Source organism: Dipodomys ordii, unplaced genomic scaffold (genome assembly GCF_000151885.1).
Source record: "Dipodomys ordii isolate 6190 unplaced genomic scaffold, Dord_2.0 Scaffold51, whole genome shotgun sequence".
Classification (NCBI taxonomy): Eukaryota; Metazoa; Chordata; class Mammalia; order Rodentia; family Heteromyidae; genus Dipodomys; species Dipodomys ordii.
The window spans coordinates 6,700,702-6,716,477 of record NW_012267267.1 but is presented as its reverse complement, the minus strand read 5'-3'; the positions used below and the strand labels follow the sequence as shown (position 1 = coordinate 6,716,477).

The 15,776-nt window shown below is 34.4% G+C and overlaps 1 protein-coding gene across 1 annotated transcript in view; it reads left to right on the top strand.

The window, feature by feature from the left end:
* Wdr78 (WD repeat domain 78) overlaps positions 1-15,776 on the top strand; it is a 62,665-nt gene that overhangs the window by 43,752 nt on the left and 3,137 nt on the right. Inside the window, exons 11-15 of the mRNA XM_013020504.1 lie at positions 2,356-2,513; positions 2,720-2,841; positions 6,416-6,514; positions 6,980-7,206; positions 11,424-11,580. Coding sequence (XP_012875958.1) covers positions 2,356-2,513; positions 2,720-2,841; positions 6,416-6,514; positions 6,980-7,206; positions 11,424-11,580 — 763 coding nt within the window. The remainder of the gene's footprint in view (positions 1-2,355; positions 2,514-2,719; positions 2,842-6,415; positions 6,515-6,979; positions 7,207-11,423; positions 11,581-15,776) is intronic.

Below are 15,776 nucleotides of genomic sequence, written 5' to 3'. Positions count from 1 at the left end.
ATGTAAATTATTTGTAGAAATAATATTATAAGAATATCTATACTACTAAAAATAATTGCACATACAATCTGCATATAATGATAATGGATTTTTTCATAAAAATTCAAACTCAATTCTAATACTCACATGGAAGCACAAAAGGTAAAAAATAGTCAAAATGATCCTGAACAAAAATAAAGAACAATGCTGAAAGTACTGTATTATCTGATTAGTATCTGATTTCAAATTATTCTAAGAGCTAGAGTAAGTAACAAAACAGCATGACACTGGCACAAATATAGACACATAGAGAAATTGAACAGAACAGAAGGACCAGAAACGAGCCCATATTTTACAAAGGTCTCAAAAATATATGATGGAGACAGCCATTTCAACAAATGAGGCTGAGAAAACTAAATTTCCACAGGTAGAAGAATCTAAATCTAGAATCCTATCTCACATGGTATATAAAAATGTATCCAAAATGGGTAAAAGGACTCCAATTACCTAGGAAGTAAGAACAAGACTTGACTTCTGGGATCACATCAAATTAAACATTTTCTGGGGAAAAAAGCTGCTGTATATCCAACAAAACAATTACCAGAATGAAGAGAGAGTTGGGCACGGGTGGTTCATGCCTACAATACGAGCTACTCAGGAGGCTGAGATTTGAGGATCACAGTTCAAAGTCAGTCCAGACAGGAAAGTCCATGAGACTCTTAACTCCAATAAACTGCTCAATGAAGAGAGGTTATCAACAGAATGGAAAAAAAAATCTTTCCCCAAAGATTAATATCCTGAATAGTTAAATGCTCACAGAAAATTCTTCAAAGAAAATGGCCAAGAAGTACATAAAATTATTCAATATCCATAAAACATATGGATGTATAGCCACATGTCCTTTGATATAAAGGAAATACAAATCAAAACAATACCGAGATCCAAGCACTGGTATCTCATGCTTATAATCTCAGCTACTCAAGAATCTAAGATGTGAGGATCTCAGTTTGAAGCCAGCCCAGTCAGGAAAGCCTGTGAGATTTTTATCTCCTATTAACTATATAATAAAAATCCAGAAATGGAGCTGTGGCTCAAGTGGTAAAACACTAGCCTTGAGCAAAAAAGCTCAAGAACAGTGCCCAGGCCCTGAGTTCAGGCCCACCACTGGCTTGAACTCAAGAAATTCCATCTCACCCCAGTTAGAATGGCAAGAATAAAAACAAGAAGATTGAATGCTGATGAGAATGCAGCCCCCTGCATTTTACACACTTGGTGTGGGAATGCAATTACCCATTCTGGAAATTGGTGTGGAAGTTCCTAAAAGATCTGAAAATAATATATATACATATATATGTACACACATTGTGTGTGTGTGTGTGTGTGTGTGTTTAGTGTGACATGAATATAAAAGAGGGACTGTTTGGGGGTAGGAAATAGTGGGAAGGGGAAAGGAGGAAGAAATGAGAGTATGCATGGGGAGGTGAATATTATTGAAGTACTTCTTATACATGTATAAAAATGGAATGACTCGCCGGGCGCTGGTGGCTCACACCTGTAATCCTAGCTACTCAGGAGGCTGAGATCTGAGGATCGCGGTTCAAAGCCAGCCCGGGCAGGAAAGACTGTGAGACTCCTATCTCCAATAAACCACCAGAAAACCGGAAGTGGCGCTGTAGCTCAAGTGGTAGAGTGCTCGCCTTGAGCTGAAGAGCTGAGGGACAGCGCCCAGGCCCAGAGTTCAAGCCCCACGACCGACAAAAAAAAAAAAAAATGGAATGACTCAAGTGGTAGAGCAACTGCCTAGTAACCATGAAGCCCTGAGTTCCATCCTAGTACTACAAAAATAGGTTACAATGAAAATAGAATAATGATTCTTACTAAAATATTTTTTAAGTGTGGCCAAGGAGACAAGAAAATGCAATATATGGTGTGAATTTGATCAAAGCATATGCATGTATGGAAATATCACAATAAAACCATTTGTACAACAATAATACCAAGAACAATAATAAAAAGAAGTAAAAATTTGTACAATAAAACTATGAAAAAATTAATGTGGAGAATATGAAAGTAGATTCTGAGAAAACAATATTTGTTTTTGTATTTCTGCTAAGATAGAAGATAGACCAGTACAATCTTCTGCTAAGATAGACCAGTGCAATCTTCCTTTTGTAAGTAATAAGAAAGTCTTTGATGAATATAAGTATAAAGTGATTATCTTTCCTATTTGCAAAATACTTGACTCCAGTTTTGAAAATAAATCATCATTATATTAGTAGGTAACAATTTTGTATTATCCTTTAGTATAGCTGTCCTTCTACTATTATGTTTAAAAACACTTAAATGTTTTTATATTTGTCATTTTCCCTGTTTCAGTGAATCTCCTCTGAAACATTTGGGACCTATATGGCAGTTACAGTGGATAGAACAAGATCGGGGAACAACAGGTGATGACAAAAGGGAGATCCTCGTTTCTATCTCAGCGGATGGAAGAATATGCAAGTGGGTCATACGGAAGGGACTAGACTGTCATGGTAAGGAACAAAGAGTTCTTATATGATAAAAAAAAACAGGGTTTAGTTGTTTTATAGGCATCTAGTTCTTAGTTTTGTTAATTTTAATTTAATCACATGAAAATGATGGCAGAAGCCATAATGTTATTGGCAGAAAGGTTACCTAAGACTTGCAGGATTGTTCGTGTGGTAAATAACAGGTCATATATCTTTTCCTTTAAATAAAGATCTGATGCGATTAAAGCGAACAACTATGGGTGGCAACAAAAAAGGAGGGGAAAAGGAGAAGAAAGCTGAAGCTTTGATATCTCGACAGGCACCCGGAATGTGTTTTTCTTTTCATCCGAAGGTAAATTATTATTACTATTACATTTCTCACTTCCAAGAATTGAAGTATATGAAGACATAAAGCAAGTTAAAATGTTGGTGTGTTAATAATAACTTCCTTTGTATGTGAAAAGTAAGCATGGCTATGGCTTTCAGCTTAAGATAGGAGAAATATTTTAGTTGGGTATACTGGTCCTTTACCTGCTTTTCCTGGTAGAAGGTTGAACTATGGAAGCATTGATTCTTTTTTTTTTTTTTTAACAAATGTATGCTGTGGTATCCCTCCTTGCCCCTTTTATCCTTTCTGCTATTCCATGTACACAAACACAATATTGTATACATGTAATATAGTGCTTTAAAATATGAATTATGACCCTAAGGATTGGTAGATTAGGAAGATCACTTGAGTTCGTGTTTATCAAAACTAAACTCTTGGCATTATATAATCAGATAATTCAGATATTATGATGGACTTCTTTATTTCCCCATTTTTCAAAATTATCTTTTTTTGGGGGGGGGTCAGGTCGTGGGGCCTGAACTCTGGACCTGGGTGCTGTCCCTCAGCTCTTCAACTCAAGGCTAACGCTCTACCACTTGAGCCACAGCGTCACTTCCGGTTTTTTTTTCTTTTTGCTTATGTGGTGCTGAGAAATCGAACCCAGGGCCTGAGGCATGCAAGGCAAGCGCTCTACCACTGAGCCACCTTCCCAGTCCCTCAAAATTATCTTTATGTAGTTGTGCAAAGAGGTTTTAATTTTACATATATGACAAACTTGTAAGAAAAACTAATTCCATGTTTTCCATCACATCTAGTGATCATCTCTTAAAGTAATACCATAATTTACTTCATTATGTAAATAAAACCTTGAGGTCCTCCTCTGTTGTACCTTATCATATAAATAATATTTAACTCTAATTAATCTATTCCTTCTTGTCCTAGCCTATGACTGTGACTATAGTTAAGGCTTTATTATTTTCAATTCTACTCTTGCAACCATCTTTTAACTCTCTTCATTCTCAAATCCTGTGATATACCTTCACTTTAATTTCAGAATAGTAGCTTTCAATGTGATGGAGAAGGGGATTTCCCTACCAGAGTCTTTTAGGAATGTCTAGAGATTGTACCTGAAATGTGTTGAGACAAAGATGGGAAAGCACCAGTGGGCAGAGATGCTAAATACTCTACAGTTTATCACGTAGTCACGGTTCTCCTGCCATCCACTATCACCCAAACCATTTTCTGACCCAAAATGCCAATGATGCTGGGTTGAGAATATATATATATGAATATATGTATGTGAAATATATATATGTGTATGAAATATATGTGAAATAAATAGATGAAATATATATATGAAATATATTTTGAAATCTGTTTTTGTTTATATATCTTCTTTTTTAATTATACAAGGGGATTTCATTGCATTATTTTTATACATGCATATACTTTGATATTCTTCTATCATTCTTATTCCCACCTTTATACTTTTTTGTTTTATAATTTTAGATCTCACTGGCTCCAACCCCAAAATAGTCTTCCTTGAACATTCATATCCTAGACCTTTATATATAACTTACCACATATGAGAGAATCAAGTATATTTGTCTTTTTCCTCACTTGATATGATGATTTCCTCCATTTTCCTGCAAGTGACATAATTTTATTCCTCTTTATGGCTGAGTATACTTTATTGTATTTACATTTGGACCACATTTTCTTATTCATTGATTAATGGACAACCAATACATACTTCAGTGTATATATGGGTGTATATATATATACATAATATATATATACATATATTACATTTCCTTTATCCATTTATTGGTTGATTAGGTGAATTCTATAGCTTGCCTATTGTGAATAGTGCTGCTATAAACATGGGTAAATAGGTAGTTCTATTATATCCTGAATTACATTCCTTTGGATAGACACTCAGGAGTGATATGGGAGGATCAAATGGTAGATCTACTTTTAGTTTTTCCAGGAAACTCCATTCTGATTTCCATAGTATATATACTAATTTACATTCCCACACCAAATATATATAACAATTTATTTTCCCTCTGCATACACACCAGCACTTGTTGCTGTTTTCCTTATTGATTTTGTCCATATGACTAGGGTGAGATGGATGTAATATTAGTGAAGCTTTGATTTGCATTTACTTTTTTATTGTCAGTCCTGGGGCTTGAACTCTGGGCCTGGATGCTGCCCTCAGCTCTTCAGCTCAAGGCTAGCATTCTACCACTTGATCCACAGTGCCACTTCTGGTTTTCTGGTGGTTTATTAAAGAGTCCTGCCCTGGCTGGCTTTGAACAGTGAGCCTTAGATCTCAGCCTCCTGAGTAGCTGGGATTACAGGCATGAGCAACTGGCACTTGGCTTGATTTGTATTTCATTTATGGCTAAGGATATTGAGCATTTTCAATGTATTTATTGGCCACCTGTTTTTCCTTGAAGAACCTTCTTTTCTATTCATTTGCCTATTTATTATATGTTCTTCAAGTATTTAATTATTTGAATTCTTAATCCATTTGGAATATTGGGAATGTTTTTCCCCGTTCTGTCTGCTCTCTCTTCATTCTGATAATCTGTTTTATTTGATGTACAGAAGCTTTAAAATTTGATGCAATACCATGGTTGTCTTGCTCTTACTTCTGAGGTAACTGGAGTCCTAGTCAAAGTCATTGGCTATGCCTATGTTTTCCAATGTTTTCCCTGTTTTCTTCTAGTAGCTTCAATTTCAGGTCTTACATTGAGGTCTTCCAGTCCATTTTGAATCAAGGTTTGTATACCATGAGAAATATGGTTCTAGATTTAGATTCTTCAACATGTGGACATACAGTTATCTCAACCCCATTGTTGAAGAAGCTATATCTTCTACAACATGCATTTTTGAGACCTTTCTGAACTATCTGATCGGTGTAGCTATGTAGTCTTATTCCTGGTGCTTCTGTTCTATTCCATTGTTCTCTATGTCTGTATTTGTGGTAGTGCTGTGCTGTTTTGTTGCTTACTGTGCCTCTTACTATAATTTGAAGTCAGATAAGACAGTACATACAGCATTTCTCCTTCTTTTTGTTCAGGATGTCTGAAATGCCATCTAGTTCAACTTTTCATTTCCAGCAATAACAACTGTTTTTTTTAGCATGATGCACATAAATAGTTATCATCATATTATTCTGTTTGTTCTTCGACTAGTTCCAGTAGAAGAGCATTTACTGTGTCCTTGTGCTGTTAGCTCCATTGTCAGGAACACTGAGTGTCAGAAAGCTCTTTCTCATTTAAGCTGAAGTTTTTTTCCATGTAGTTTTTAGGCAGACTATTAAGAATTATCCTTTATTCCAGCAAAAGACTAATCTGTATTTTCTTTTGCATAGTACTTTTGCAGGCATTTCATCAATGTAAAGTTATAACAGAGAAAAAAGAAAAGAGATAACTACATTCAAGACAGATTTTCTTGTTTGGGTTTTTGAATTGATTTTTAATATCTCCTGAATTAGCCAATCTTATCTATTATCTATCTATCCATATATTATATGTAGTTACTGGTATATCACAAGATAATCCATTTTGGATTTCTTATGTTTTAGGACACAAATATCTACTTAGCTGGCACTGAAGAAGGTCTTATTCACAAGTGTTCTTGTTCCTATAATGAACAATACCTAGATACCTACAGAGGACATAAGGTTAGTTTAATTACAGCAGGTATATACTAATGTATGTTATAGTTGAAAAGTATCATTGTATACAGCATATATAACTTGCAATACATTTATAAGTTCAGAGTTAATACCAGCTTCAATTAAGTAAAATTGTTTCTTGTGGATATGTGTTGATGAACCCATCCATGTTTTTACAAAATCTTCCTCATTTTTTCTTTAATATTATTTACTATCTTTTAAAGAAGATATAATTTATGTTAACACCCAGTGAACAGTACGATGAATATATTTTTGTGATTATATATAGAATAATTAAGGGATGATTCAATTTATGATCTTATTCTAGGAAAAAGAAATACTAATGGGTATTGTAGTGTGTAATGGATAGTGTTAATTCTAAAAATATTGATATTTTTAATATGCTAGTTAAGTTTAAAATATAAAATGTTGCTTATTATTTACTTGTATATTTTAATTTTCTATTTCTAGGGCCCAGTATATAAAGTAACATGGAATCCTTTCTGTCATGATGTATTCTTAAGCTGCTCTGCAGATTGGGGTATCATAATCTGGCAACAGGAGACTCTTAAGCCATTTCTGAGTTTTTATCCAACTACTCAAGTTGTTTACGATGTTGCCTGGTCTCCGAAATCACCCTATATATTTGCAGCTGCAAATGAGAGCAGAGTGGAGATTTGGGACCTGAGCATCAGCATGTAGGTGTTAATGTTTCTTGAGGACATTTCTAGTAGAAGCAGTTCAAACTAAATGACAACTGATAGCTTTTATATCTATTAAAGAGTGCTGTAAGTTACTGTAAAAGAGAAGTAATAGTTTACTTGATGGCATTCTAATATTAATAAATATATATTTGAGGATGCTATACTAATGTGAATTACTTATGACATACGTAGTTTAGAAACATCTGAATGAAAATAACTCACCTCACTTATCTCTTTAGAATTTTAGTGGAAGAATCAGAATATCATACCTATCTTGAATTTTCATTCATTCCTAGATTTAAAGAGTAATACAGGGAGGCATACTTACATTTCTTTCTTTTTTTGTGGGTATGTTTTTTATTGTAAAAATGCTGTACAGAAGAGTTACAGTTACATGAACAAGGTAATGAGTACATTTCCTATTGAGCATTGTTGCCTCCCCCTTTGTTTTCTCCCTACCATTCCTTCCCTTCCCTCCCACCTCCACATCTACCCCCCCCCCAAGATGTAAAGTTTGTTTTCAACATAATATTTTGTATGTGTCATTGTTACAATGGGTCAACCTGTATCCTTATTTAAGCATTTTATTTTTTCCCTTCCCCTCCCTAAATTAGAGAAGTGTATATACAAGATACAGGGCACCGACATCAAACACGGTGAAAACGGTTATACCACGGGGGAAGGAACATACAAGAAACAAAAAAAAAAAAATCACATGGTACATTATAAATACGTTAGAAACAATAGCAAGAAAGAAAAAAAGAGGGCCGGGAAGGTGGCTCAGTGGTAGAGCTCTTGCCTTGCATCCATGAGGCCCTGGGTTCGATTCCTCAGCACCACATAAGCAAAAAGAAAAAAGCCGGAAGTGGTGCTGTGGCTCATGTGGTAGAGTGCTAGACTTGAGCTGAAGAGCTGAGGGACGGCGCCCAGGCCCAGAGTTCAGGCCCCACAATCGGACCCCCAAAAAAAGTTTAAAAAAAAAGAAAAAAGATATTTATGTCCCTATCTTGGAGTTCATTTCGCTTAACTTCATCTTATATGGTCACACGTACAGAACTTTTGGCCTTTTCTGCTTGTCCTACACATGTACTAGTTATTGCAAATAAGGGAAACCATGGGACCTATGTTTCTTTGGGCCTAGCTTACTTTACTTAATATAATTTTTTTCAAGTCTTTGCATTTCCTAACAAATGGGATGATGCCATTCTTTCTGATGGAGGCATAGAATTCCATTTTGTATATATATATATATATATATATATATATATATACACACACACACACATATATATATATATATATACACACACACACACACATATATATATATATATATATATATATATATATATCTATGCCACATTTTCTTGATCCATTCATCTACTGAGGGGCATCTGGGTTGGTTCATATCTTAGCTATGGTAAATAATGGTGTTATAAACATAGTTGTGCTGGTAGCCTTAGGATGGCCTTGTTTGTGATCGTCTGGGTAAATGCCCAAAAATGGGATTTCTGGGTCATAGGGGAACTCTATGTGGAGTCTTTTAGCTTCTGCATGGCAAAGGACATAGCTAGCAAGAACAATAGAAAGCCCACAGATTGGGAGAAGATCTTCACTAGCTATACAATGGACAAGGCTCTCATATCTAAAATATACTTGGAACTCAAAAAATTAAATCCCCCAACAACAAATCCTCAAAGAAACAACTGCCTGATAAATAAGTGGGCTAAGGATTTAGAGAAACTTCTCTGAAGAGGAATAAGAATGGCCAATAGACACATGAAGAAATGCATACTTACATTTCTAAGAAAGATTCTTCATTACTTAAGGAAGGTAGGTCCTTAATCAGATAGACAGGAGGGAGGGAAAGCAGGAGAAAATAAGAGAGAGGGTAACACTGTTTGACAAGAAATATACTCAATACTTTACTTATATAATTGTAACCTTTCTGTACATCACCTTTACAATAAAATAAAATAAAAATAAAATTAAATATAAGATAAATGGGGGGCTGGGACAGTGGCTCAGTGGTAGAGCACTTGCCTTGCATGCTCGAGGCCTTGGGTTTGATTCCTCAGCACTACATAAGAAAAAAGCCGGAAGTGGCGCTGCTACTCAAGTGGTAGAGTGCTAGCCTTGAGCTGAAGAGCTGAGGGATAACGCTCAGGCCCAGAGTTCAGGCCCCATGACTGACAAAAAAAAAAATAAGATAAATGAAGGGGACAAAATAATTATTTTTTTAGTATCTATTGATGATTTTACTAACTTAAGATCTTACGCTGAAGTTATCAGGAGCCATTTAGATTCATCTATTTTTTTAAAATATATTCTTAATATACAACTTTATATAATGTGGGAAATATTTAATGATTTTACTTCCATTAGAAAGTATAAGTTTTCATGATAGTTATTAACAGAAGGAGCAGAAAAATACTTTTTAAAATAAATGATATAAACAATGGGATTTCATTTATTTATTTATTTTGCCAGTACTCTGGTTTGAACTCAAGGCCTTACATTTTCTTACCCAGCTATGACATTTGAGCCATACTTCCAAATTTTGGAGATTCAGTCTGAGCTGTGACTAGCTTCAAATACTGGTCCTCTGGATTGTCTAGTGACATTGTTTCCATTAAAAATATAATGTTGATTGTAAAGGGGGAAGTGTTTGGGGAATAGAAGATGGTAATAAAAATATATATATTAAAAAAGAATTTAATCCTATTAAATAAAGAAAAGGTACTCAGTACTTAAATTTTTTTGGCATGGCTCATTCTTTAAAATAGTATCAATAAATTCTTGCCTGCATTCTTTTCCCTTTGCCACTTCATTCTTCTGCCCCACTTCCCTTGCAAGTATCAATTTCCTGGTACTTACTTTGATGGGGTGGGCCAAAGGGGGTGTGAAGATATTGAAGTAAGGACACAGATCAAGATGCATTGTACACATAAACTATTTTTAGTGGCAAAAATTCAATACATAACCTAAAATTAGGATAAGTAAGCGGAGGGAGTCTTGGGAGGAGTAGGTAAGAATGTTGAAAGAGGTGGCATTGACCAAGATGCACTGCATTCATAAACTGCTCTGGTGAATAGCTGTTCCTTTGTGCAATATTTTTAAAAACAGTATCAACATAAAGTGAAGAATTATATTACAAGTTACTTGTGATAGATGACTAATGTCTATTTAAATCCAACCGCTGACTTAAAACTATAGTTTTACCAGAAAAATAGTAGCAACTCTAAAAAGTTGCTACTTTAAATATTTCTAAAAAAGCAAATTGTTTTAGACATCCAAGACTAGGGAAAAATCCTGATCAAAAATGTCCTTTTTAACTTTTAAATGTTTATTTAGATCAAAATATTCTTTTGTTAAGACAATTATTATGGGCTGGGGGTGTAGCTCAGTGGTAGTGTTGATTTAGTGTACAGAAGGCCCTGGTTTTGATTCCCAACACAGCGAAATAACCAAAACTAAAACCAAACCAAACAACACTTCTTCTTCCCCCCACAAAAATGTACTATTTACAAAATTGTTAGACAGATCTTCCCAGAATGTGTAGGATGTGTTCATCTTTTTCTGCCTCTGTCTCTATCTCCGATTTCTATCTCTATATTGAAAGAGCTTAGTTTTGGGAAATTAACTCACACAGTAATGGGACTGGTTGGTGGGTTGGAATTCCCAGCAATCTTGTTTTAGTGCTGAATTCAAATGTATTTTGTGGGCAGAATTTTGTTTCACTGCAGGGAATTTCCATATTTTTAATTTTAATGATTTGGATGAAGCCCACCTACATTATTGTGGGTAGTTAGGTTTATTCAGATTCTGCTAAAATAAGTGTTAATCATGTTTTCAAAACAAAACAAAACCAAAAAAGACTCACAGGAACTTGTAGAGAAGCATTGGATCAAAACACTATGGTAGTCTCACCAAATTGACACACTAAATCAACTATTACAAAAATTTTAATTTATAAGGCCACATCTAAATTGAAATGTATTTTAATTTACCTGATCAGACTGGTTCATTGAAGGAATGAAGTTTTCTATTAAGGAGTGGTGGGCAGTTATTTTGAGTTTGGAAACACTTCTAGGCTTTTGGTTACTTTTATATAAAATTTTAAAAAACACTCAAACTTTTCTTGGTGTGTGTCTTTAAAAGGATCATTTTAATATAACAACTGAATTTACAAGTAAAATGTTTAATTACAGTTTGGACCCTCTGATTGTGCATGTTGCTAACCCTGGAATCAAGTTTACAACGGTTCTCTTCTCCAAACAAACAGATTGCCTTCTAGTGGGAGATAGTGATGGACATGTTGTTGTATATGAACTGAGAAATATGCCTACTGCTTCAGATTCTAGTCGGGTAAGACTCAAAAGTAAAAATCTCAAGTCATTTCATGAGCATATTTAGTTGCGATTTTGTAGTGTGCAATTAAAGAGTATTTTGTAGATATGTTAAAGTTGACGTAATGAAAGAACCTAAGTTGCCACTAAGTAGACCTGGTATCTAGTAGGTTTATTTTCTGTAAGCCTTGCTTTTTTATCTATTTGAGATCAATAATGAGAATAACAATATTGCTGAATGTAAGAATTACAGGTGTTATACAGAAGAACTTAAAATTGTGCCAATGATTGGTGTTGTTGGGACGTAGTAATTATTGAATATAGCTGAAGTTTGCTGTACATTTTCAATAATTTTGGAGGAAAATAAGATTTTGTTTTCTTGGCTTAGTATTATCTTATTCTCCTCTCATCTTCAAAAGGAAAGTTTTGTTGCTGAATTTTGCCAAGCAATTTTGTATCATTTGAAGTTTGTTTATTTTCTATTACTCCTGAGCCTTGAATTCTAGGCTTAGGTGTTTTCCCTAAGCTCCTTTTGCTCAAGGCGAGCACTCTACCACTTGAGCTTTTTCTGTGATTAATTGGAGATAAAAGTCTCATGAACTTTCCTGCCCTGGCTGGCTTCAAACCAAGATCCTCAGATCTCAGCCTCTTGGGTATTTAGGATCACCAGTGCCTGTCTTTAGAGGCTCATTTTTAGAATAGATGTTTCTGTTTCTTATGTTTAACTTGCTAGGCAAAGAGTAATCTGGTGAACATTACATGAATAAGAGAAGCATGTTAAGTATTAAAACCATATATGAACCAGTAACAAAAACATTAAGACTTCAGTGGAAGAGTGAGCAGTAGTAAGGGACAGGTTATTCACCAAAAATTTAAAAATATATTTTAAAATGCAACCTCACTAATAAAGAAAAACTATTAAATCCAATTGTGATAATATTTTCACATATTAAATTAGCAAGATTTATTTTTAAAATTTTATGGGTCTATCATAACATTTGATAAGCTAAGATCTTTCATAATAATGGTTTGACTAGATACTGATGTAACTTCATTAGTGGTGGTACTAGGGTTTGGACTTAGGGATGTGGGTTTGCTAAGCAAGAATTCTGCCACTAGAACCATGACCTTAGTCCTTTTTTATTTATCTATTTCTCCAATAAAGTTTTACATCTATGCCAGACTGGGCTGAAATCTTCCTATTTGTGCTTCCTGCTAGCTGTGATGACAAGCATATATACTACCACTTACAGTTTTTATTGATGGAGATGAACTCTTCTGCTTAGACTCAAATCATAGTCCTTTAGATCTCAACCTTTGGGGTAGCTAGGATTTCAGACATGAGCTACCACACACAGCTTTTGGAAGCAACTTGACCCGCTAAAGTGTTTGAAATGTTCAGGAAGGGTTGGTGGTACAGCTCAAATGGTATAGCACCTGCCTATCAAGTATGAGGAGTCCCAATTTCAAACTCTAGTTTGACAAAAAGGCCAGAATATGACAAGAATGAAATATTTAAGGAATATTGATCCCTTAAACTATTAACTCCACACTTGTGACTCTATACTATAGAAATATTCATAAAAGCAGCAAAAGAAATTGATTGTAGAGTTACTTGTGATGATTTTTTAAAGGAAAAACTTTAGTAGCCAATGAGAAGGAAACATGGCGGGAGAAATCATGTGGTTGATTAAATTAATCATATATAGAACTAGAGATCAAACTATATAGACTTGCAAGTGTTAAATAAGTAAATGAAAAAAATGCTTGGTAGTAGATGTCATTTATTCCACATATAATCCACAGAGCCCATTCCTTTATCCATTTTTACTCTTTGCTTAGATGTCAATTTCTCAGTAAAAATTTCTTTGATCATCTGGTTTAAAACTACAGCTTCTATTCCCACCACATTTTCTACTCAATACTCTCCCATCACTTATTTTCATGTTACAAGATTTTTAAGAGTTTTAATTTCTCACATTCATTTACTAGGAGATATTTTAACAAGTAGTAGGATGTTTTTACCCACTTTGAAACTTATCTAAGATGTACAACTCAATGGTTATAATAGATTTAAAAGATTCTATTTTTTCTTATTAGCATATATTAATTGCACAATGTGAAAGATTTAATTTGATACCTTATACATGCATAGAATATATTTTGATCACATTCACTTTATTACTTTTTCTTACTCCTTTACCCCTTTTCTGGGTAATTCTATTCTTAATTCAACTTCTTATAAAACCACTTATGTGGATCCAATATAGTTCATAGCAAACCTTTTTCATTCTCTGTTTTAAGATTTATCTGAAATTTTAAATAAGCTCTCAAAGGTTCAATTCATCATTAAAAAAATCTTTATTGGAAATGGCACTGTGGCTCAAGCAGTAGAGCATTCGCCTTGAGCTGAAGAGCGCAGGGACAGCACCCAAGCCCAGAGCTCAAGCCCCACGACTGACCAAAACAAAAAACAAAACCAAACAAACAAAAAAAATCTTTACTATTCTTTTTTATTGCAAGTCCTGGGCCTTGTATTATTCTTTTAGGACCATTCTGCAGGAGTTTTCAAAACTTGTTCACAAACTCTGAACTTGATGAAGTTGGGTTGTTTAAATTATTTTAAAATGTTTGTTGTGTTTTCTGGGGTAGCATTAAAGATTTGTCTGTGAGCATCAACATGCTTGTTCATCTGTTTTCCTTATATATACATCTGTAGAAGCTTACTGGTATTTATCCATTGGAATCACAATATTTTGTATGCATTACTCATTTGAGCTACTTGAAAACTTGAATCTTCAGGTATCTATCTTAGTGTTAGCACATTCTGGACCTTCAAGTGGATGTGTTAAATTAAATATCCGAGTGAACAAATATACAAACTAAAGGTTTCTAAGAAAAGGACAATATAGCTAAGAGAAACTGGAGAAGAAAAAAAAATCTTATACCAGAATAACACAGCTCTACAGAAAACGCTGAGTAGAAAAATAATTCACTTTTGAAAAGCAAATGAGAAGAGGTAAAGAAAAATATAAAAGAAGAATGCTTTCACCAAGGAGACTAATTTGAATTGTGCTTTATGGTTTCAGAATTTAAGATGTAGGAGTGATTGTGTTGTTATAGATTAAATGAAAGGCTTGAGCAGAGAGAGACAACTGGAGACAATCTTGTGAACTTTTACCTGGTCTGGTCTGGTACCATGATGCTCATGATCTTAGCTTCTCACATACTTGATATAACTAATAGCCATGTACTATACATCCTTGTGATTAGGCTATAGGTTGAGATGGCATCCTTTGAACTCATCCCCACCCCAATTGGCATATTACCATAATCCTCCCAATCTCAGGTTACAGGGGTGAACCACTGCACCTGGCTAAGAATGTAATTTTTGTCAATAAAATTCTATTTCTTTTATTAAAAATATCTGAGTAAAAATGATACTTGTTGATTTAGGTAGTTATGTGTTTTATACTAGCAGATGGCATGTGTTCCAGGTATGCTGGAGAAGCATTCACTGGATAAAAGCTATGGAGAAAGGATCAGTAGTGGTTTTAGGACCACATCTTCCCTCTCTGGAAGCTAGTCATCCTTTGTGGTGTTACAGAGAAGAAGAACTCTTGACTTTTGAGCTCTGGAAATTTTTAATGACATCATTTCTGATATTCTGACCCTGCTAGATGAGAATACTTTAGGCTTTAGCCTTAGATTAAGGTTTATTGTTAGGGGCAGCACTTGCCTCATCCTTGGTATGAACAGAAGACTGGAGCTGAAGGCTTGCAATTATAACTTTATAATGTCGTTTACTGTTGACAAGATTTACTACTACAATTGCTTTCATAATTTGGGAAATTCCAGCTCTTCCAGCATGATGACAGTTCATTGTCAGAGGTCTAAGTTTTGCTGTAAAAAGTTACAGTTTAAGAATTTTGTGGAAGTCAATTTCAGTGGGGACATTTCACGAAGCAACTCTTTTTCTAGAGGAATCTTTTGGAGAACATTTTGGATGCTACTTTTACCATTATGGATCAATATAAAAATGTTTGCCATATTTTTCTGCACTTTTTAGTGTTTATATTTCTTCCTCACAAAAGGCAAAGTTTTTTTAAAATTTATTTATATTATTTTATTTGTGAACATACTGTACAGAGGGGTTACAATTACATGGGCAAGATAATGCATACATTTCTTACCAAGCATTGCAGCCTCCTCCTT